This window comes from Balaenoptera acutorostrata, chromosome 13 (genome assembly GCF_949987535.1).
Source record: "Balaenoptera acutorostrata chromosome 13, mBalAcu1.1, whole genome shotgun sequence".
NCBI classification, from domain to species: domain Eukaryota; kingdom Metazoa; phylum Chordata; class Mammalia; order Artiodactyla; family Balaenopteridae; genus Balaenoptera; species Balaenoptera acutorostrata.
This window is the reverse complement of record NC_080076.1, coordinates 71484227-71508600: the sequence shown is the minus strand read 5'-3', so window position 1 is coordinate 71508600 and position 24374 is coordinate 71484227. Positions and strand designations below refer to the sequence as shown.

General features: G+C 47.6%; 1 protein-coding gene across 5 annotated transcripts in view; it reads left to right on the top strand.

Annotated features, from left to right (window-relative positions):
* THOC5 (THO complex subunit 5) overlaps positions 1–22605 on the top strand; it is a 33049-nt gene extending 10444 nt beyond the window's left edge. For 2 of the 5 annotated variants that reach the window (XM_028163705.2, XM_028163703.2), the window contains 15 exons: positions 2148–2280; positions 3004–3036; positions 4328–4405; positions 5403–5443; positions 5673–5772; positions 7552–7660; positions 11962–12063; positions 12619–12715; positions 13264–13378; positions 15394–15497; positions 15642–15729; positions 16049–16267; positions 18281–18396; positions 19384–19574; positions 22405–22605. In XM_028163705.2, the coding sequence (XP_028019506.1) occupies positions 2148–2280; positions 3004–3036; positions 4328–4405; positions 5403–5443; positions 5673–5772; positions 7552–7660; positions 11962–12063; positions 12619–12715; positions 13264–13378; positions 15394–15497; positions 15642–15729; positions 16049–16267; positions 18281–18396; positions 19384–19574; positions 22405–22468 (1590 nt within the window). In that variant the 3' untranslated portion in view covers positions 22469–22605. The remainder of the gene's footprint in view (positions 1–2147; positions 2281–3003; positions 3037–4327; positions 4406–5402; positions 5444–5672; positions 5773–7551; positions 7661–11961; positions 12064–12618; positions 12716–13263; positions 13379–15393; positions 15498–15641; positions 15730–16048; positions 16268–18280; positions 18397–19383; positions 19575–22404) is intronic. The other 3 variants (XM_028163706.2, XM_007170732.3, XM_007170733.3) reach the window with 3 other exon arrangements.
* The last annotated feature ends 1769 nt before the right edge of the window (positions 22606–24374 follow it).

The following is a 24374-nucleotide window of genomic DNA, read 5'->3' as shown; positions in this document are numbered from 1 at the left end:
ACCATTAAGTTACCTTTGGTGGTTGGGAACTGGGAATTTTTGCCTTATAAACTCGAATACAACTTAAAAAAAAATGTACATATACTACGTAAAAAAAATAATTTTATATAAAGAAAAGCATACAACTCGTAAGCATACTCACAGTTCAGTGGATATTCACTGTGTACACATTTGTGAACACATCTGTGTAATCAGCACCCAAATCAAGAACATTAGCAATTTTCCAGAAGTTACTTTATTCCCCTCCCAGTCACTGTCCCCCCACCCCATAACATTAATCTTGACTTCTAACATCACAGGTTAGCTTGGCCTGTTTTTGTTGGTTTGTTTTGTTTTTTAAATTAATTTATTTTTGACTGCTACGGGTCTTTGTTGCTGCGCGCGGGCTTTCTCTAGTTGCAGCGAGCAGGGGCTACTCTGTTGTGGTGTGCGGGCTTTTCATTGTGGTGGCTTGTTGCGGAGCATGGGCTCTAGGCACACGGGCTTCAGTAGTTGTGGCACACGGGTTCAGTAGTTGTGGCTCATGGGCTCTAGAGCGCAGGCTCAGTAGTTGTGGTGCATGGGCTTAGTTGCTCCACGGCACGTGGGATCTTCCCAGACCAGTGCTCAAACCCATGTCCCCTGCATTGGCAGGCGGATTCTTAACCACTGCGCCACCAGGGAAGTCCTGGCCTGTTTTTTAACTTATATAGATGGAATGATATAGTACATATTCTTTTGTGTCTGGCTTCTTTGATTCAAAGTTTGTGAGTTTCATCTAGGTTGTTGTGAGTACCAGGAGTTCATTTATTCTCACTGATGTTTAGTGTTTGATCTGGGGTGTTTCCAGTTTGGGGCTGTTGTGAATAATGCCACTAGGAGCCTTCTTATACGTGTCCTTTGGTGTACATGTGTACACATTTCTTTTGAATATATATCCAGGAATGAAATTGTTGGATCATAGTATGCTATGCATATATTTAGCTTTGGTATTCAGTGAAACAATTTTCTAAAGTGACTGTGCTGATTTTTGAAGTTCCCACCATCACCATGTGAAAGTTCTAATTTTCCACATCCTTGTCAACACTTGATGTTGTCATTTTTCTTGATTATAGCCATTCTGGAGGGTATCTTTTATGGTTTAAATTTCCATTTCCCTGGGGACCAGTGACATTGAGCACAGCACGTTTTATATACTAATTGGCTTTTGGAGTACCTCATTTGTGAAGGGCCTGTTAAAGTCTTTTGCTCATTTTTCTGTTGGGTTGCCTGGAATTCTTTATATTTTCTGGAGATGAGTCTTCTGCAGATATCTTTCCTTTTCACTTTCATAATAGTATCCTTTAATGAGCAGATGTTCTTAATTTTAATACGATCTAGTTATCAGTCTTTTCCTTTCTCTGTCCCAAGGTCATGGAAATATTCTCGTATTTTCTTATAGAGCCTTATTGTTTAACCTTCCACATTCAAATCTATAGTCTTCCTGGAAGTGAATTTTGTATATAGTGTGAGGTGAAGGTCAGATTCTTTCCCCACAGGTATTCAGCTGATTCATTTATTGAAAAGACCATTCTTTCCCCCACTGTTCTGCAGTGCCATTTTTGTCATAAATCAGATATCTGTATATGTTTGGGTTTGTGTGTGCGTGATCTAGTTGTCTGTGCACCAATATCACACTGACTTATTATTCTAGCTCTATCAGAAGTCTTGATGCTCAATAATGTAAGTCCTCCAACTTAATTTTTCAGGATTATCTTTGTTATTCTTGGCCTCTTTTATTTACATATAAGTTTTAGAATCAGCTAGTCTATTTTCATCTGCTGGGATTTAGATTGGATTGCATTGAATCCATAGATACTTTGGGGAGAATTGACACCTGGGCAGTATTAAGCCTTGGAGGCCATTAACATGGCATATATCTCCATTCACTTAGATCTTTCATTTCTCAGGTGTTTATGTAGAGGTTGACACACTTTTGACATTTAGGTATTTGATGTTTTCTTGATGCTAGGCGGATAGTATCTTTTTTTAAAGTTCATTTTCTTACTGTTTTTTGCTGCTATCACTTTCATAAATAAAAAACTGTATACTAAGTAACTAAGAAGCCACATGTTCCTGTGTGGACTGCCTATAAAAGAAAAACAAAACCCCTTCTTCCCTGCTTGCAGGCTTCCCTACCGGTGCAGGAGTACCTGTTTATGCCCTTCGACCAAGCTCACAAGCAGTATGAGACAGCCCGACACCTACCACCTCCCCTCTATGTCCTCTTTGTCCAGACCACTGCGTATGGGCAAGCCTGTGGTGAGTATGGGGGCTGGGCAGGGAGGGGCTGTGGGAGCAGCAGCTGTGGCCAGTTGAGTCATTTGGAAGCAACTCCTGCTAAGGAAAGCTCCCTGGCCCTACTCAGAAGCCCTCAGGTGATAGATGCTGCCTCCCCTCTGCACTGCCCAGCATGGCTGCTTTGACCAGCTGGCCTGAGGCTGGACTAACCTGATGGGCATTTCAGAATGGATGGCTTTGAATCTTTGATGAGCCTGACTGGTCGGCTGTTGTGTTCAGTGCCCAGGCAGCCTATCTGGCCTCCCAAGCACTCACCCCATCAAGGCACGCTTGGCAGGTGGATCAGTGCCTCCTGCTCGCTTCAGAGAGAGGGTTTGGTGAACACAGGTCCCAGCCAGCTGTCTCAGGCTTTCACCAAGCCCTGGAACAGGCTGCATGTCGTAACAGTGAATTACGGAAGGAGAGGAGGTGTCCTCATTAAGCTTGAAGGCAGCCCATGACTCCACTAGGATTTTGAGAAGCTTTTAGAGATCCTACCTTTTGCCCTACTGCAAGCTTTCACCCAGCACCTAAATTTTTCTTCCCTACGCCCACCCCACTGCATCAGACAGACACACATTGCGCCAGTGCATGCCTCTCCTCCCAGCCATGGGCATCAACACATTACTGTCTCTCTTCTTGTGTCTTCCTGGTCCTTTTGATCCTCTCCCTCCCCATTCTTCTCCCTCCTGTTTTCATCATCAGCTCATATGAAATCCTCCCAGCCCCCTAGACAGGGTGAGTAATTTTCTTTTCTTTTGTGTTTAAAACCCAGCATGTTTCCATTCCCATTTTACTGTAGAATTCCAGGAACTCGTCAAAAGAACAGTCTAGCATTTGCCAGTGTTAATGGGGGCAGCCAGCTTGTTTGGGATGAGGTGTGATGGTTCATGAGGGTTGTCAGAGATAAGCAGTGGTCAGCCCCTCAGGAATATCTCAGCGGCCTGCCACTTGGGGGAAGTTTGTCATCCCTCTTTATGCACTTGAACAAACCCTTTCAGGCTCCTGTGACTCTCTGCGTCTCTGTATACCCTTTTGAATGGAGAAGGAAGGATGATGGCCTATCATCTCTCAGCGCTAGACCCACGGATTTGCACAGAGGCAGGCCCAGGCATCGCTCATTGAGGTGTCAGGCCTGGTGCAGGGAGCAGGCCACTTAGCTTTGTGTTTGAGACACCAAGCTCAAGTTGAATAGACTTGGTCTTGAATCCTAGCTTATTTACCTCTTGGCTGTTGTATCTAACTTCCCTGAGCCTTAATTTTCTCATCTGTATATGGCTAGAGTAATAGTATTGCTCCTATAGGATTGCTGTGAGGATTAAAAATTAATTTTTAAAAGTAATTTTATAATTAAAATTCAGTCCTCCTAGCCCAACCGGGCAGCCACCATTTGTCAAGTCCCTGTTTCATAGGTGCAGAAACTGAGGCTCAGAGCAGTGACATAACTTTCCAGGTTGTAAGTTTGGGAGTTGGTTGAGCAGAGACTCAGGCCGGGACTGGACTGCAGGTTCCAGGTTCCTACCCACTGTCCTGCTGCATCCCAGTTAAATGTTACGGTACCAGGCAGGTACCAGGTGCTTGGTGTAGTGCACCAAGTAGAATAGTAGTAGTGTAGAATAGAGAATAAGAACTGAGGGGAGAGCTGTCGTTTCCAGAATGTGGACAGTTACAGGTTCTGGATGAGAACCTTTAAGACAGTTGGTAGAGTTGTGCCGTGTGGCTTTAGGCCATCGGTTTGGATTTCTGTGCCTTGGTGTAAGCCTGAAAAGAGAGGCATTCACCCCTAGTCTCAGGTGATGCTTGGCCAGGAATCTGCATTTTGGGTTCCTTGTTTTCAGTAAATAATGGGAAAAAGACTTAGGTTTCCCACCTTGCTCCTCTTCATCTGGAGAAAGGACTTTTGCCCTCCAGCCTCGGTCAGTAAGAAGCTGTGACAGAGGCAGAGGAAGTGCAGCCCCAGGGCGGGCCTACTCGTGTAGCCTAGCTCCTTCTCTAGCAGCTTTCACAGGAAGCTGTTTCTTGCTCTTAGATAAGACGTTGTCTGTGGCGATTGAAGGCAGCGTGGATGAGGCCAAGGCTCTGTTCAAGCCTCCCGAGGACTCCCAAGGTAAGTGGTGGTCAGGATCCTCCCCCACATCTACCGTAGCTGGTTCCAGGGATTCCAGGTCACCACCCAGGGCCAGTGCTGGTCCTTTGGTAATTAGCCGTACTGGTTCTGTGTGGCAGGGAGCTTAGCTTTAATGTCTTAGTGCTCGGGGTAGACAGGGAAAAGCACTGCCTTTGGATTTCAGCCTGCCTCTCACTAGCTCACTGATCCTAGGGGAGTTCTTTAACGTTTTGGAGCCTCAGTTTACTCTCCTGTCAAAACAAGATAGTAATACCTCATGTAGAATTATTATGTGGATTAAATGAGGTCATGCATGCAGAGCCCTTAGCATCGTCCTCAGCACACAGTAACCCCTCAAATTATATGAGCTTCTGTTATTGTTGTTTATACTACTGTTACTACTGCCACCACCACCACCAGTGGAGGAGCTTGTGGTCCATAGGATGACATTAAAAATCACTGAAGAGGGCTTCCCTGGTGGCGCAGTGGTTGAGAATCTGCCTGCTAATGCAGGGGACACGGGTTCGAGCCCTGGTCTGGGAAGATCCCACATGCCACGGAGCAGCTGGGCCCGTGAGCCACAATTGCTGAGCCTGCGCGTCTGGAGCCTGTGCCCCGCAACGGGAGGGGCCGCGATGGAGAAAGGCCCGCGCACCGCGATGAAGAGTGGCCCCCGCTTGCCGCAACTGGAGAAAGCCCTCGCACGAACCGAAGACCCAATACAGACAAAAATAAATAAATTAATTAATTAAAAAGAAAATCCTTAAAAAAAAAAAAAAAATCACTGAAGAAAACCAGGGTGATGGGATTGTAGGTCATTTTTCTTTTCCTTGCATCACTCTGTTTTCTATACTGAATAAGAAGCAGCAAATTTATTATTTATTCTAAAGAAACCCATTTACAAAAGCCTGGGCCCTATTACGCGCCCTGGGTTGAGGTGCTCTCAGGAGAATTGGGAGCCCCCTCACCTCGAGCTGCCTTCTCTCTGTCGCTGCAGATGACGAGAGTGACTCGGATGCTGAGGAGGAGCAGACCACGGTGAGAGTGTGGGGAGTGCTGAGCGGCTGCCCTAGGGGCCCACTAGTTGGCGGGTGCCATCCTCCCTAGAAGCAGAAGAAAGAGGTTTAAAAGAAAGGGAGGCTGGGATCCTGGCAGCTGGAGAGCTGAAGCACGGGTCCCAGTGGTGAGGCCTTGGCCAGCAGGGAGAGGGGGATGGGGGAGATTCCCATGAGCAGTGCTTACCAGCTCGACCCTTTCCTTTGTCCAGAAACGCCGGCGACCCACACTGGGAGTTCAGCTGGACGACAAGCGCAAGGAGATGCTGAAGAGGCACCCGCTGTCCGTCATGCTGGACCTGAAGTGCAAAGGTCTGGCTCCCCTTGGTCTGGGGGATCTCATAGCGCCTAGGAGTGCAGCCAGCTGCCGCTCTGCGGGGTCCAGCAAGCTGATGCCTCCTTGCCCAGGAAAAGATTCTGGTTTCATATTTCGGTTTTCCTGTGTTGTTCTTCATGGAGTTTGATTTTTTTCCCCCTCCTAAGCCATAACTCTGAAAACATAGCAAAAACATCAGACACATTAGGGATGCTTGATGGAACTACACCTCTTTCTGAACTTGACAGGTTAGATACACAGAACAAGTTGCCAAGAGTATGCAGGCTTTGAGTAAGATGACCAACCTGCTTAATTTAATAAATATAAGTAGAACTTTGTATTTTGCAGAGATGATGGGTTTTGAAACTGGCTTCATATGGGTAAAGGAGCACATGGTAAAGCATCCCAGCAGGATAAGAGTTAGCAGTCAGATGTAAGTTTCCTTCTCACCCCAGACTTCCAGACCCTGGTCCTGGTCATTACCTCCAAGGGCAACCATCGTGACAGTTTCCTATGTATTTTCAAGAAATAAACTATGCATTTAGAAGCTTTTACACAAGTATATACTTATCCCCTTCGCCTTTTATTTTTTACATAAATGGAAACACTCTACACATTTGTCCTCTCTTTGCCTTTTTTTTTTTTTTTTTTTAAATAATAAGCCATTCTTTTTTTTTTTTTTTTTTTTAAGGATTTTCTTTTTAATTAATTAATTTATTTATTTTTGTCTGTATTGGGTCTTCGGTTCGTGCGAGGGCTTTCTCCAGTTGCGGCAAGCGGGGGCCACTCTTCATCGCGGTGCGGGGACCGCTCTTCATCGCGGTGCGCGGGCCTTTCTCCATCGCGGCCCCTCCCGTTGCGGGGCACAGGCTCCAGACGCGCAGGCTCAGCAATTGTGGCTCACGGGCCCAGCTGCTCCGTGGCATGTGGGATCTTCCCAGACCAGGGCTCGAACCCGTGTCCCCTGCATCAGCAGGCAGATTCTCAACCACTGCGCCACCAGGGAAGCCCTCTTTGCCTTTTTATAAAAAATTTTTTGAGATAATTTTAGACTCAGAAGAGTTTCAGTGATGATACAAAGATTTCTCACCTCCTTTTCACCCCAGTATCAACATCTTAACCACAGTACAGTTATCAAAATCAGTGTCAATTTCATTGGTACAATACTATTAATTACCAAACTTATTCACATTCCCCTGGTTTTTCCACCTGTGTCCTTTTTCTCTTCCAGGATCTCACGTTGCATTTAGTCGTCATGCCCCTTAGTCTCCTCCAGTCTTTGCTTGTCTTTCGTGACCTTGACACTTTGGAAGATGAGGTTTATGTATTATGTAGAAAGACTCTCAATTTGGGCTTGTCTGTTGTCTTCTCCTGATTAGACTGAGGTTGTGGGTTTTGGGGAAGGAACACCACAGATGGCAGTGTTCACCGTCATGTCTTATCAGGGGTCGGAGGTATCACTTCGTCTTGTTACTAGTGATGTTAACCCAGATCACTTGGTGATCCCTTGATCGCTTCCTTTCCATGTTGTATTAGTTAGAAGCAGAGTCTCTAAGTCCAGTCCACACTCGAGGGAAATGAAGCTCCACCTCTTGGAGGGAGGAGTAGCAAAGAATTTGTAGAGACTCTTTTTTTACTCAATGTTAAGTTGCCATCAAGTTGTTTTTGTAGTGAAAGATCTTAAAAGTCTTGTTGACTTTCCTTTCTATAATGCTGTTGACGCTCTTCTAGTGTTTAACTCATAAATGATGTCTTCTTTTCCTCCTCCCCTCCAGATGACAGTGTACTGCACCTGACTTTCTACTACCTCATGAACCTCAACATCATGACGGTAAAAGCCAAAGTGACAACCGCCACAGAACTGATCACCCCCATCAGTGCAGGGTATTGGACAGGTGCTGCGGGGGGTGGGGCGTGGGAGGGGGTGTGGTGGGAGCCTTGGTGCTGGGCTCCTCTCGGATCCTCCCTCATCTGGCTCTGAGTGGAGTTCACGGCCACACTGGCTTCTGTTGTCACGTCCACACAGCCCCGAAGTCCTGGTACATCACAGGTATTTAGAAAGCACTCACTGACTTGAATTGGTGAAGTCCTCTTACTACACAGCAGATGCTAGAAGTGACTACAGCCTGTTATAAATTGAGTGGGCAGGGCACCAGCTTTTACACCAGTGGAAAGAGTGTGAATGTGAAAGTGAGATTTGGCAGACCTTACCAGGTTGACAAATTTAGGCCTCTCTTTTCTTGGCTCTTTCTGTCCCAAGGTGCTGGGATTTCACTTTGTAGCTCAGCTCAATCCCAGGTTGTCCCTACCTGGGCAGTGGGAGGAAGACTGGCGGGTCCCTGTGGGGGTCTTGAGGAGGGTGAGCAGAGGCGCGTAGTGTCAGCCACAGGTGGAGCATCCCCAGAAAGGCCCTGACTGTGGCTGCTTGTTCCACAGCCAGCGTGGGAGGAAGGGAGGAGGACCGAGAGGGCCTGGGGGTGAAATAGGCTCACCTGGCCTGGCACGCCTCCCGGCCCTGCCCCACCTGCTTCCAGTGAGTCCTCACGTCAGGTGTAGAAAGACCAGTGAGGGAGGCGTGGGTCTGGTACCTGGTGGGGTGGGACTCTTCCCAGGCCTGCCTGATGGTGGCGTTTCCCCTGGGTTTTCGACCCTGCACTTAGAGTCCACGCCCCCTTCAGGCTGCATCCTTGGTCCCTGTGCTTGAGAGTGTTGCTGGACCACCCCGAGCACCCTGGATGGAGTTGACCTTGTTCCCATCTCACCCCAGCAGAGGGAGCCCAGGACTGGCTTCTTCAGAGTGCCCGGTTGCAGTGCTGGTCCAGTGAGCAGCTCGAGGGCCCCATGACGGCCCTGGCCACAGTGGAGCTCTTTGTCGTGATCGTTCTTCCTGCTCACTTCTCAGATGTCCTATCTGCTATGTCACGGGGCTGCAGGCTGGCCCCAGTGTGCACTGAAGCCCACTCCCCTGCGGGGCGCTGCACATAACTGTGATAGGGGCAGGACTGCAGACTGGCTATGAGCTCTGCGAGTGCCAGGTCTCCCCTCACAGCTGTGTGTGCACCTTTAGCCAGATTACCTGGCCTCTGAGTCTGTTTCCTCACTCTGGTCATTAATTAGATCCCCTCCCAGGGTGCCTGTGCGAGTCAGGTAAAATGCTTAGCATAGGTGAAACGCTTGGTAAATGACAGCCGTGTTTGTCATCATCACATTTAACTCTCACAGTAGCTCTACAAGGTGAAGAAACTGAGGCTCTGCAGAGTTAAGAGGCTGCCCCAAGGTCATGGGTAGTGCGTGGAGAGTGATGATTCAAAGCCAGCCGGGCCTGTGTACCATGGTACTACACTACTGTCATTGCCCTGGTCCCCAAAGAGGGAGGAAACCCAAAAGGAAATACCACCCTGAAGCCAGGATTAGCTCTTTAAGGGCCTTCAGGTGTTGTCTAGCTCATCCCCCTATTTTACAGTTGGAGAAACTGAGTTCAGGGGCATATATCCAATTATGGAAGTGCTGGGCCTAGACTTCAGACTCCCAGCCTAGAGGCCTTTGCTCAAGGCTGCTTTGGCCCCATGGAGACACCATGGTGTGTGGTTTTATTTATTTATCAACTAAAACAGGGATACTTTTTGAAAATTTCAGTTTAATCACGGTATGACACTAATCCTTAATATCAATTATCTAGTCAGAGTTCAGATTTCCCTGATTTTCTCATAAGTGTTCTTTGTTAGTTTTGTTCTTACAGTTTGGCTTTTGAATCTGGATCTTTTTAAGGTCCATGTTTTGTAGTTGGATGAAGCTTCTTTCAAGTGTCTTTCCATCTGAATGTGCTGCCATCTTTTATTTGTTGAGGAAAGTAGGTTGTTTGCTCTGTAGGTTTCCCCCAGGCTGCATTTTGATGATTGCATCCTTGTGGTACAATTGGACGTGTTACTCCCTCCCCCTGTATTTCCTGTAAATTGTAGGTAGAATTAGAGACCTGATCAGATTCCATTTTTAGCGGGGGAGGTGGGTGTGCAGCACTGTGTCAGAGACGTTGCGTGATTTTATCAGGAGGCACCGGCTGTCTCTATTTTTGAGATGTTAGCAGCATTGACGACTGATGCCAGGATCTCTTAATTCATTAGGAAATTCATGTTTTTATTATAAACATTTTATTCAGAATTATATGAACCTTGCTGAATTTTCCTCAGGAAATTGTTTTCCAGAATGATCTCCATTAGGCCACTTTAATTCATTAATCAGTTTTTCATTAAGGCATTGAATTATTTTTAATTATTTTCCATTTCCACCTTATGAAGATTTTAAAAATCTCTTCTTTTAAAACTTTATAACAAAGACGAGTAACTGAATAGTTTTTTTTTTTTTTTTTTTAAGATTCATTTTTTTATTGATTAATTGATTGATTGATTGATTGCTATGTTGGGTCTTCGTTTCTGTGCTAGGGCTTTCTCTAGTTGTGGCAAGCGGGGGCCACTCTTCATCACGGTGCGCGGGCCTCCCACTGTCACGGCCTCTCCCGTTGCGGAGCACAGGCTCCAGACGCGCAGGCTCAGTAATTGTGGCTCACGGGCCCAGCTGCTCCGCGGCATGTGGGATCTTCCCAGACCAGGGCTCGAACCCGTGTCCCCTGCATTAGCAGGCAGATTCTCAACCACTGCGCCACCAGGGAAGCCCTGAATAGTTTTTTGAATAGTCATATTTTTATGAGTATATAGCCTTCTCTTTAATGGCCATTATTTTTACCAAATTCAGTTGTCCTGAGCCACATATTGCAGATGGAAATTTTGTCGAGAAGATTTGATTCTTCCATCAGGTTTCGTCAATTTAAAATCCTAATCTTGTGCATTTTTAGCTGTTCTGTTTCATTTTGGCTGATTCTGTATATAAGTAACAGTCACTAAACATTGGCTAAAAGACTGACAATTATTCATTTTCTAGCCGGTTCTCTGTGTGAAGCAGCGAAGGGGACAGAGACCCTCGGGGGTCATGGTGGTGCAGGGAGATGCTGTCAGGAGAGAGAGCAGGGCAGAGCCAGAAGCTGCCACCCTCCCGGTGCTAAGTTCCTGGAGGCCTGCTGGCTCAGAGCAGCAGTTTCCGCCTGAGTCACTCCTGATGCTGTCCCTGGAAGGCGAAGGGGAGCTCCCATTGGTGAAGGGAAAGGATGGGCCTCATTGACCTTTGTGATCAAATTACTCCATTCTGTCCCCATCTCCTCTGATTGCCACGTTTAATTACATGTTTAACCATTGTGAGTAGGTGGCTGTGGCATCACCGTGTCTCTCTGCTTACAGCACTAGGTCACCTTGTCTCCAGTCTATGTGATATATCTTTTTCTGGGAATTTTAAAGGGGACCTATTTCTGTGGTAGCATGAGATTTGGTAAAAAGTGAGATAGGCATAATATCAAAGCTTCACATTGGATCTCTCTGGGGTAGAAGGAATCTGTTTTGCTCCTATGAAAATTCTGATTATTCCTATTGTGTTACAGGGCTTTGCTCCCCTGAGGAAAAGGCTCTGGTCACCATGTAACTCTTGAAGGGATAGGTTTCTTAAAAAATTGATGGTTAAGAGTATTACTGTCTTTTTTTTTTTTTAATTTTTATTTATTTATTTATTTATTTATTTATTTTTAATTTATGGCTATGTTGGGTCTTAGTTTCTGTGCAAGGGCTTTCTCTAGTTGTGGCAAGTGGGAGCCACTCTTCATCGCTGTGCGCGGGCCTCTCACTATCGCGGCCTCTCTTGTTGCGGAGCACAGGCTCCAGACACGCAGGCTCAGTAATTGTGGCTCACGGGCCCAGCTGCTCCGCGGCATGTGGGATCTTCCCAGACCAGGGCTCGAACTCGTGTCCCCTGCATTAGCAGGCAGATTCTCAACCACTGCGCCACCAGGGAAGCCCCAAGTATTACTGTCTTTGATGGAATAGAGTAAATCCTGGCTCCAGCACTTACTAGCAGTGTGATATTGGACAAGCCATATCTTTTAAAGCCTTGATCTTCTCCTCTGTAGAATGGAAATGATGATACTCCCTACCTCATAGGGTTATGAGTATCTGATGACCTCAGGCATATAAAGGGTCTGGCTTTGATCATCAGTGAGAGGGGACGTTATCACCGCCAAATGCCCACGTCTGCATCGAAGCAATGGGTTGGCCGGCGTTCTCACTGCAGTCTTTTCCCTCTTCCAGTGACTTGCTGTCTCCTGACTCAGTCCTGAGCTGTTTGTATCCTGGGGATCATGGAAAGAAAACTCCAAATCCAGCCAATCAGTATCAGTTTGATAAAGTTGGGTGAGTCAGCAGCATTTCCTCCTCTCCCAGCCTCTCTGCTTCTGAGTTTCTCCTGTGGCTCAAACCCAAAGCTGGAGACCTGTTAGGGCCAGAGGCCTCCCAGGGGGCAGGGGAGGTGGCGGGGCAGGAGGGAGTGCTCTATCCAGAGAAGAGAACACATGCCTTTTCCTGCTTATGAGGCCATGGAGGGTGGGGAAGGGTGGAAGGATCAAAACTCTGGGAACGTGATAATAGATGTATTTAACATTTTAATTTTCTGAGGATTAAAATTTTTAAAATATTTTATAAATTGGTGGACTGATGAAGAGATCAAGTACACTGCCTTTTTATTGAGATTTGCTAATGAGTTGAAGGCTGCCAAGGGAAAAAGAGAAAAGTGACTAGGAGAGATGAAATTCACAGTAGGAAACTGATGAAGTTAAGAGGCTTTGCTGGCAGCTGAGCCTGTGGGACCGTTCTGTTTTGGGGGGATGAGAAGGTGGGAGGAGGGATATATCTGGGGACCACTGCAGAAATGACTTATAGAATCATTTCATTCTGTGTTCTTTCCTGCAGCATCCTGACTTTGAGGGACTACGTACTTGACTTAGGGCATCCCTATTTGTGGGTGCAGAAGCTGGGTGGCCTCCACTTCCCCAAAGAGCAGCCCCAGGTGTGTCCACTGATCCGGTCCCCTTGGATGAGGACCTCTATTTCTCTCCTCCCATACAGACTCCAGAAGGGCTTTGGGACTTTGAACTAGCAGAATGCTATCCCTCTGGGCTATGATCTATCTTCCCTCCACTCGGGATGCTAAAATGTCCAAGGCCTACAAGTGTTTAGGTACCTTTTGCCTTTGCCATGAGCCTGTTAGCCCTCTAGGTCAAAGTAACTTGGATCCTTGCCCTGCGTGCAGTGCGGCTCCAGGTGCTTTCACCCCTTGGTCTTATGTACGAAGGTGCCAGAAATGAACCCCAGGGGACCTGGCACCTTAGCAGAAGCCTTCCTTTTCCACAGCCTCTCAAGATCTCAGCAGCTTGTATCGTTCCTGTTGGGACTCAGCCTCTGGCCTGTCACAGCAGGGAAACCCTGCTGTCCCCAGAAGGCATCTCAGGACGTGGGTGGTCCAGGCTGCCACAGGCAGGCAGGTCCTAGGAGAGAGGGGTGCCTGGAGGAAGGGATGGGGAGCTACTAACGTGTGCCGCTCGCTGTCCTCCACAGCACACTGTGATCGCTGACCACTCGCTGAGCGCCAGCCACATGGAGACCACCATGAAACTGCTGAAGACCAGGGTGCAGTCACGCCTGGCCCTCCACAAGCAGTTTGCCTCCCTGGGTAAGCTGGTGCTAGTTAGGGCTGTGGCCTGAGAGCCACTCAGACAACGCAGGGACAAAGACAACGGAGCCCTGCACTCAGATTTCTTGAATCCTGATGACAAATCAAAGCGGGCTGGCTTTCTGGCTCTTGTTGAGCAGAGGTGTTAGCTGGGCCACTGGGGAGAGCTGTAGGCCGCCAAGCAGAGGTCTGAGCTCCCCTCAGGGCCACCAGGGCTGTGTCAGCCCAAAGCCTTTTGGGGGCCCAGGTTAGCAGATTGGTCAGGAGCATCATGCTAGGTCAGTGCACGTCAGACTTTGATGTGCGTTTTATTTATTTTTTTAAAAAATATTTTTATTTATTTATTTATTTTTGGCTGTGTTGGGTCTTCATTGCTACGTGCGGGCTTTCTCTAGTTGTAGCAAGCGGGAGCTACTCTTCGTTGCGGTGCACGGGCTTCTCATTGCAGTGGCTTCTCTTGTTGCAGAGCACGGGCTCTAGGCACGCGGGCTTCAGTAGTTGTGGCTCGCGGGCTCTAGAGCACAGGCTCAATAGTTGTGGCACACGGGCTTCGTTCCTCTGCGGCATGTGGGATCTTCCTAGACCAGGGTTCAAACCCGTGTCCTCTGCATTGGCAGGCGGATTCTTTTTTTTTTTAATATAAATTTATTTAATTTAATTTATTTATTTATTATTTGTGGCTGCATTGGGTCTTTGTTGCTGCACGCAGGCTTTCTCTAGTTGCAGCGAGCAGGGGCTACTCTTTTGTTGCGGTGTGCAGGCTTCTCATTGCGGTGGCTTCTCTTGTGGAGCACGGGCTCTAGGCGTGCGGGCTTCAGTAGTTGTGGCACGCGAGCTCAGTAGTTGTGGCTCGCGGGCTCTAGATCACAGGCTCAGTAGTTGTGGTGCACGGGCTTAGTTGCTTCACGGCATGTGGGATCTTCCTGGGCCAGGGCTCGAACCCGTGTCCCCTGCACTGGCAGGCGGATTCTCAACCACTGCACCACCAGGGAAGCCCCAGCAGGCGGATTCTTAACCACCGTGCCACCAGGGAAGTCCTGATGTGCGTTTTAATAGGAGCCTAATTCATTCCAGGCAGCCAGAATCGTGCTGGGAGAAGAGCCATGAGCACAAGACAGAGCCCTGCTTTTGTGGAGCTTATGCTCAGCTTACTTGAATACAGCTGTCCAGGGATCCACACCTCATCCCTCCCCTGACACCTGAGCTGACATCCTCCAGGGTGGGGCTGAGCCCCTGTGTTTTCCATAATGTCCCAGGTGATTCTGATGAGCCCTTGACCAAGATGGTGGCCACGTGGGGCTTTTCATTTGTTCATTCTGTAAATTCTTGTAACAGCCTACCATGTACAAGGGACTTGTAAGGAGTGAGGGTTAAGATCTTTCTGATCTAAAAGAGCCACTGTCAGGAAAGGCTTTGAGTTCCCAGGGCCCGTCTGGAGGCCTCACGTGGACCCTGTTTTCTCCAGGGCAGCACTGCTTGCTCCCCATCAGCATTGCTTAGTTTGTTTTGTCCCAGGGTTGGGTGATTGTCATCCTGGACAGCGTTTACCGTGTTGGCACATTTGCTTATTGAAACGCCAGCAGGAATTCACCCTGGAGCAGTCCTCCTGCTCTTTTCCCTTAGAGGAACCAACACAGAACACTTCAGTCCTTCCTCCATCAAGGTCAGCTGTGAGAACAGCCCTCTTGGCTATTTGGTCTAATTAACAGTCACTGCTGCAGAGACACCATACATCTCTGATTCTGGCTGCAGGGGGTTTTTTTGTTTGGCAGGCCATCATTTGCATTAAGGATAAAGTGCTGCGAATGCTGGTGCTGGGTCCCGCCTCAAGCACAAGCACTGGGTAAAGGTCAGGTTGGTGTGCCTTCGTTTCTGGCACGTGTTGGCCTGGGCACCTGAGTACCGAGTGTACCTGGACAGCTGGCAGGGCCATCTGAGCCCTGCAGAGGATGCTAGTTACCCAGCTGTGACAGCTGATTTCTACCTGTGACACCACCTGTCCTGCTCTCTTTTAGAACATGGCATTGTGCCAGTTACCAGCGACTGCCAGTACCTCTTCCCTGCAAAGGTTGTCTCTCGTCTGGTGAAGTGGGTGTCGATTGCCCATGAGGATTATACGGTAGGTGGAGGGGTGACAGGCCACTGTTGCTGTCCTGGGGACTGCAGGCCCACGTCACCGTTCAGCTCCTGCTCCTCTACCAGAAGGGCAGGGGATTTGACTAGAGGAGCCACCAGTTCACCCCTTGTCCTTGGTGACTTCTAGGAGCTGCATTTTACCAAAGACATCGTGGAGGCGGGACTGGCTGGGGACACCAATCTCTACTATATGGCACTCGTGGAAAGGGGCACAGGTAATTGCTCTGCTGATCACAGTTGCTCTAGGCAAGGGGAGCCGCTGAGAATAAAACATTCCTGGGAGTTGCCCAAAGGAAGCGAAAGATCCTGGAATCCTGCAGTGGGGACTTAGCAAACAGTCATGGTTGTGAGAGGCAGCATTCAGCCAGGACTTGTTCTGCAACAGTCATGTCCGTGCTTTATCAGCTAATCCTCAGGACAGTCCTGGGGCTGGTGATATTCCTGCTTTGTAGGTGAGGAAAGTAGGGCTTAGTCACAAACCCAGTCTGACCTCTGAGCCTGAGCTCTTAGCCCCTTTGTTTCATTGCATTTTAGAATCAGATGCCTGCTCGTCCCCCTCTTCAGGGAAGGGCTGTCACTCTCAGGATGTGAAGTACAGGACCCTCCTCCCTCTCTGCAGTCCCTGCACTCACTTGGGAGGCATCGAGAGCTGTGATTCCTCACAGCTGTCCTGGCATCTGATCGGCCAGGGCTTCCTGCTGGAGCCACCCCGATGCTGCCTGTGGTGCTGTCATCCGGCCCCAGCCTTGGCAGGTCTGGCACAGCCTGCAGGATCCCACCCCAGGGGCTCAGTGCTGAGGCCACAGGGCGGAGGAAGTTGTCTGTAGTTCCAAGACAGTACGAGACATGTCAGGAAAGTTTGCACTCTTTGATGTTCAAGTTTCTCTATTTCTTCCCTTCTCCTTTTCTTTTCTTTGCATGTTTTTAGAAATATTCTGAGGAAATTAAATAATTTCAGATACAGTTGAGGCTCCTTGATCCCATTTCATTCTCACCCTGACGATAGGTGACTGCTATTTGGAATTTTGCATTTGCTTTCCATCCTCTCCCCTTTTTTTTTTTTTTTTTTGGGTGAAGCGAGTTCATCCTGATCCTTTCAACCAAATTAGCTCTGCTTTTAGCTGTTTTGCTTCTGAGTTTGTTTGTTTGTTTATTTATTTATTTATTTTTGGCTGTGTTCGGTCTTTGTTTCTGTGCGAGGGCTTCCTCTAATTGCAGCAAGTGGGGGCCACTCTTCATCGCGGTGCACGGACCTCTCACTATCGTGGCCTCTCTTGTTGCGGAGCACAGGCTCCAGACGCGCAGGCTCAGTAGTTGTGGCTCACGGGCCTAGTTGCTCCGCGGCATGTGGGATCTTACCAGACCAGGGCTCGAACCCGTGTCCCCTGCATTAGCAGGCAGATCCTCAACCACTGCACCACCAGGGGAGCCCCATTCTCTCCCCTTTTAAAAAATACTTTAACCTCATCCCTAAACAACAGAGTGCTATTTTGAAAGGGCACAAAATATGCATCCAGTAAATTTACAAAGCCCCAGGGGTGGGAAGTCATTGGAAGACATCACTTCTGCTTCTTGGTTGAGCGGAAGAAAGCTTGGAAAGATGATAAGTATTCTAGATTCGTACATGGAATGAATGTGATCATTTAAATTTTCATTAGATGCATTATAGAATTTGAAAAATTAAGAGTGAAATTTAAATGAATAAGTGGACAACAATTACATGGTATGGGTTAAAAACAAAAAATTAGTGAACAGAGATAAACCCCGAAATATGTGCAAACTATTATGGCAGAAACAACAGGAAAGTGTCACTTTTTAATAAATGTTGTTGCGACTGTCAGGGAAGAATTGTCTTAACCTACACTCTCTTGTTCTCTGTTATTTATTTGAATTACTGGTGGGTCAGAGAGCTCCTTTTTTCCTCCATAAATAATGAAAAAGGAGTGGCTAAATGCTTAGCCCATTGATGGAGAGGATAAATGTCATCCTATTGAAAAAGGCAAAGGCTATCACCAGAGAAAAAATGAAAAAGTTAAAAAATGCAAATATTTCATTTAATGATTATGAACACAGCTTTGGCATCAGGTAGTTCTGATTAAACTCAGCATTGCTGCTTTGCAACTGCTTGATGATCTTAAGGAAGTTTCTGTCAGAGCTTCAGTTTTTTTATATGTAAAATGGGATGATAATAATGGTACCCACCTCAGAATCGTTATTAGGATGAAATAAAATGTGTGCAAAGGGCTTAGCACAGTGCTTGGAAAGCAGTAGGTAGTCATTAAATGTTAGCTATGAAAAAGCTGCACATAACAAAATAGATAAAAATAAAGAACAGAATAGAAAAAAATATATTTGACTAATGTAACAGCTAATACCCAATATTGTTGAAAAGGAAAAACAGATAGGAAACCTTCACATGGGAAAATCCTTAACTTGCTGGCAAATAAATGCCAGTGAAAACAAACTTCTGTCAAAGGAGTAAATAGAACTCTTGGGCAAACTCATTGTGGACCAGACTCTGGGGAGTCCACACAGCTCTGTGTCCTTGGAGGGACCAGAGTCACAGGACCTCACATTCTGCAACCTGGCAGTTCCACCTGGGAGATTCTAGAACAAAAGTAAAAGTCAGTTAGTGCCAGAATGTGCTCTGAGCACTTGGATTAATGTGAGACACAGAGCTAGCCTCAGGGGTCCAGCGGGGAGGGTGCCTTGGCTAACAAGCCAGGTCTCAGAACTGAGTTTTCCTCCTTTCCCCTCCCTTCCCAGCTAAGCTCCAGGCTGCTGTGGTGCTGAACCCCGGCTACTCCTCCATCCCACCCGTTTTCCAGCTCTGTCTGAACTGGAAAGGGGAGAAAACCAACAACAACGACGATAATATTCGGGTAAGGACCTGCTGGGGGTGGTGGGAGGAGCAGGGAGAGCCTCCTTGGGGAGGTTGGCAGTGGCAGAACCTGCCGCAGCTGAGGGCTTGGGCACTGACACAATTCCCGGCGCAGAGGGGCCTGCCGGGGTTTGTAGAATTTGCTGGAGGGTGCATGACGTAGCAGAAAGAGCTCAGACCCATCTCAACCCCTTATCTAGCTTGGGGTCCACAGGTTCACCCTATTTATGAAATGGGGATAATATAAATACCTGCCGTGAAAGGTTGTTGTTTGGGCTTCTGTGGAAATGAGAATAAACTCAGATGCACAGAAAGTGCTGGAATGAGATGATGTCCAAGATCATTGCACCTGTTAATTATTGTTATACCTGTGGATTTGATTCAGTAGTCATGGAGCACGTTTGTTTTTTTTTTTAATTTTTATTTATTTATTTATTTATTTTTGGCTGTGTTGGGTCTTCGTTTCTGTGCAAGGGCTTCCTCTAGCTGCGGCAAGTGGGGGCCACTCTTCATCGCGGTGCGCGGGCCTCACTATCGTGGCCTTTCGTTGCGGAGCACAGACTCCAAACGCGCAGGCTCAGTAGTTGTGGCTCACGGGCCTAGTTGCTCTGCGGCATGTGGGATCTTCCCAGGCCAGGGCTCGAACCCGTGTCCCCTGCATTAGCAGGCAGATTCTCAACCACTGCGCCACCAGGGAAGCCCCATGGAGCACATTTTTAACCCTAACACTTGATTTGGATCTTATCATGAGATTCCTCTTCTACACATCTTTGTCCCTGTCTATCTATGGACGTGCAAGGCAGGGAAAGTTCTGAGTCAGGATCAGGAAGACCCCTTTGTCTTGAGGAGAGGGAGCCTCAGGACAAGTCGGTCCGGCTTGATGTGCAGAGGCCCAGCTCCTGTGGAGGCCCAGGTGCAGTTCTTGTGAAAACCATCAGACCCAGCTGGCCTGAAAGTGGTGCTGAGTTTCTGGTTTTCCCACCCATAGGCCATGGAGAGTGAGGTCAATGTGTGCTACAAGGAGCTGTGCGGCCCCCGGCCCAGCCACCAGCTCTTGACGAACCAGCTGCAGCGCCTGTGCGTGCTGCTGGACGTCTACCTGGAGACGGAGAGCCACGATGACAGCGTGGAGGGGCCCAAGGAATTTCCCCAGGAGAAAATGTGTCTGCGGCTTTTCAGGTGAGGGGAGGGGCGCGGGTGCCGGGCCCAGGGACCTCCAGCCCTGCCTCTCACAGGGACCTGGGGCAGAGGTGAGCCTGGCATGGAAGGCACGCACGTTTCCTGGTGCACTAGTCTCCATTCACCGTGGAAATTAAAATCCTGCTGCCAGATTTCCTGGGGAGAACTTGCTCCCTTCTTCCTAAAACTTTCCCTGTGGCCCCCATCCTACCAGCCTGGTCCAGTTGTTCATCATGAACACCCCCCAGAGGTGGGTCACACGCCAAGTGAGCAAGAGGATTTGACTGAACTTTCCTTTCTCTACTTTCTGTGGAAAACAGTAGGTTTGCTTTTCATAGTCCAAATGAACCTTTTAAACTATATGCATCCCACCAGTCCCCAGAGTCTGCTCTACTTCCTAAGGTACTCACACATCTAGGGGGATCACAGCTATAGGCAGTCAGGCGTTACAGAAGGAACCAGCTTTGAAGTAACACAAACACAAGTGCAGATCTCTGCTTTCCTGCTCACCAGCTGTGTGACTTTGGAAGAGTCACTTCAGCTCAGCTCTGAACCTTTCCCAAAGGTGTTACCTTCTAACTCATGATGAAGTAGAGAGAGTTCATGTAAAGCTTCCAGAATGGATCCCGGCACAGGCGGAGGCTCAGAAAACGCCAGCAGGTCCTGATATTGGTATTTAGCGTGTCTGCACGCACAGCACTGCTAGCTGCTTTTCTTTCGCCTTGGTGTTGGGTCCTTTCTTTCCCTTTCATCCCTTAACTAGTGTTCTTAGAGCCAGTTTCAGAACTCCAGAGTCCACACTGCTCAGGCATCCCTTCCCTTTTGGGCAAGGGGTTGGGGAGGAATGATGTCTGCGAAGGGCTAGCATCTGTATCTAATCAGGACATCCCTTTGTTCTCTGTCAGTCTAAAAGGTGCCTTACCTGCCCCTTACCTTCTTCTCTCACAGCCAGCTTCAGCTCCTGGAAGCTGCCCCAGCATCTTCCCACCTCCGTCTGGCACCTCCACCTGGCCTGGTTTGTCATGCTAGCTGATAATAACCAGCTGCAGCCCCAGAGTGGCTGCTGACAGGCAGAGCTGGCGGCTAGATGTTGGTGCCTTCTAGGACTTGCTTTCCCTGGTGTGTCTGCGTGAAAACTCAGCTCTTACCCCCACTCCCAGCCTGCTGTAGCACATTTCCAGGGTGGGAGTTCTCACACGGCCAGTGTTTATATTCTGTTATCAAATGGTTCCCGAAGGACCCATTTTCTGAAGTGGTTGGTATGTCTCCCAGGCTGAGCTCCTCCGGCAGGACATTCTGGGAAGGTGCTCCTTTGGATACTCAGATCCAATTAATTCCATGACTGATGAGATGTGGGATGTGAGGTTCTTGGCCTGGAATTCAGCTGACCACTGGAATCAGGCCAAGGGGCTGGGCTGCAAAGGGCTGGCCTGGGCCGCAGGAAACGCAAGGTCTGGCTCTGCCCGTGGCTGGGTACCTTCAGGCTATGGGGTCTCCATCAGCTGTATGCCTAGACTTACCTGTATGACTGCACCCTTCTGATGTTGGGGAGGTACATGACGTCGTGACTAGGAGCAAAGGCTTTGGGGGACTTGCCCTGGTGGTCCAGTGGTTAAGACTCCGTGCTTCCAACGCAGGGGGCTTGGATTCGATCCCTGGTCAGGGAACTGAGATCCCACATGCTGTGGGGCACGGCCAAAAAAAAAAAAAAAAGAGCAAAGCCTTTGGGGCCAGAAAGGCCTAGGTTCAAATTGCAGCTCCAGCCTATGTGATTAGGGTCTGTACTTAACCCCTCTGAGATTCAGATTCCTTATCCCTAAAATGGCATCCACTTCAGGTGTTGTTGGGAGGATGAAATTAAACCAGGCGGAGCATGTAAAGTGCCAAGCACAGTGCAGGCAGAGTAAGCCCTCCCTTAAGTAAGTGATTGCACAGCCCTACACACACACACCACACACTGCCTCTCACCCTCCCTCAGACCAAGATCCAAGGTGTCACCTCCTGGTTACCATTGAATGTCAGTCATAGGCAGATAAACGAGAGGCCCTTTAGCTGGATGTCATTCACTGTGGAGTTGTATGGAAAAGAACCCTGTGTGAAGTTTTTTGTTTTTGTTTTTGTTTTCCTTCCCTGTGTGAAGTTTTGCTTGGGGGGCTCAGGATTGGAGCTGAAGCACCTAAGCTTCGCAGGGTCCAGGCTTTGGCTGTGATTGTCAGCCTGCCTGTGGCCAGCAGGCTTTGGCATCAGACCTGGTTTTGAATTTGTGCTGTGCTGCTTTCTGACCATATAATGTTGGGCAGACAGTTTACGTCCCTAAGCCTGTTTCTTCATCTTTAGAATCTATAAAATGATAGAAATAGCATCTAAGAAGTAGTGAGTATAAAGCACGTGGCTCTTGGCAGGAACTTTGTACAGATTCGTTTCACACACAGACTCCTACCTGCATGGGACTCTCCCTGCAAAGGAGGATTTTATGGGTTTTTTTTAATCATAGAAATAAAACATGTTTGTTGTTAAATATAACAAACAACAGTGAGCAGTTTTGTAAAAACACTAAAAAGTGAGGGTGCCCAAGCCCTGTCCCCCAAAGTGCACGTCGTCAATGAGGGCCCTTCCAGGTTTGTGTTCATGCCTTTGCAGGCACATAAAGACATTTTTTCAGAAGTGCGTCACACCTGTCATATTGTTCTGCAGTCTGCTTTTCTTACAACATTCCTTTTTTTTTCCCTTAACAGCTAATAGTAGTCCCTTGTGTGGATGAATTGTAATTTATTTTATCAGCCCAAAGCGTATGGTATTAAAACTATTCTCCCTTCTCCTGTTTCTCTAGGGGCCCCAGCAGGATGAAGCCGTTTAAATATAACCATCCTCAAGGATTCTTCAGCCATCGCTGACCTCCCACTCGGCCTGTTGTTTCCCCCCAGACACAACTGCTGCGCCTCTGCTTTCTGCTCCGGCGCACATGTAGCTCTTGATAGTCTCCAAAGACAGGTTTTCTATTTCTAGCCTATTAAAGTGTCACCTGACCATGTGGCCTTTGTCTGTGTCTCCTTAGGGAAGAAGGGGTGGCTTTGCAGTCTGGATGGGCAGGTGGGAGCTGTGGCACAATGTGAAAGAGCATGTGTGGATAGGCTTTCCCTAGGTGGCCAAGAAAAGCAGAGTGAGAACAATTCACCTTGCTTTGGCAGGTCCTCATTATCTTGGTATTTGTTATGCTAAGTCCCTGCGGTTAGCAGGTGGCAGGGGAAGCCAAAGTCACATAGCACAAAAAGCAAAAGCTCTTTTTCCCCCTTCCCCTCACTCTTTCCACTAGACCTTGTCACTGTCTCTGATGGCCAAATTCTCCTGACTGGTGGCTGTTATAAACATCTGACAATGCAACGGAAACAGACAAATACATCCCAAAGAATAATTGTAAATCTTGCAGGATTTCATGAAGTTGATGAGAGTGATGTTGGAAAATCACATGCAGAGCTACTGTCCAGTGATGCTGTGGCAGAGTGAGACCAGGTGACATCTGAGGAGAGACTTCATGGTGATGACATGATAGGTACCTCAAAAAATAATGGTTTGACTCTCAAAGGATTAAGAGAAGTCCTGTATCCAAATGTAAAATAGATAGCTAGTGGGAAGCAGCCGCATAGCACAGGGAGATCAGCTCGTGCTTTGTGACCACCTGGAGGGATGGGACAGGGAGGATGGGAGGGATACGCAAGAGGGAGGAGATATGGGAATATGTGTATGTGTATAGCTGATTCACTTTGTTGTGAAGCAGAAACTAACACAGCACTGTAAAGCAGTTACACTCCAATAAAGATGTTAAAAAAAAAAAAGTCCTGTGGAAATAGGTAACAGCCTTTAAAATGTTTGAAAAATTATCTTCTTTATAATTCTGCAAAAGTCAAACAAAATGAAGGCTAGCACAGAGTGTTCTTGGACAGTTTTGTCAGAAAAATTATACCCCGTCCCCCACCAAAAAGTCAATCCTCAACTCTTAATTCATTTTAAGAAATAAGATATAAAGATGTGAAAATATTGAAGAATTATTACACAGTTGCAAGTATAATCTAAAGTTTGCTAATTACAAAATGAAATAAATTTTATTTTTCCAGCTCTGTTGAAATATAATTGACATATAACATTGTGTAAGTTTAAGGTGTACAAAGGGATGATTTGATGTATGATGTATTGTGAAATGATTACCATAATAAGGTTAGTTAACACATCCATCACCTCACATAGATATGGGGGGGATGGGCATGGGGGTAAGAACTTTGAAGATCTATTCTCTTAGCAGCTTTCAATATACATAAATAAACTTTGTTTTCTGTGACAGTCCCAATCAAATGGATTTTTTTCCTCCCAAAACATGCTTTGAAGTTTGGTTCCCAATGTACGTGTATTCACTCTAAATGGAATTTTAATGGTTACCCTTGGATAACGTGGACCTCTGGTATGAAAGCCGTTTCTTCCTGTCCTCTCAGCTGACCACTGAGCATCCCTGTGGCAAGGATCTTCTGAGGCAGAACTAAGAGATTCCTAGTTCTGCCAGGATCCTGCACTTTATAGGTGGAAGCCTGAACCCAGTGAGGAAAGGAGAATGGCACCTCTGGGGGTTGTTAAATAACCACCACCACCTGTGCCTTTCCTTCCCCTCAGTCTGGATCATTCCTTTGAATTCTAGAGGTAGATACTGTCCAGCCCTCAGGTCCTTGAACTTCATTTTGTGTGAGAGTCACCTACCCTGGGAGTAGGTTGGAAACACACATCCCCACTCTAATATTTGGACTCAGATGACCT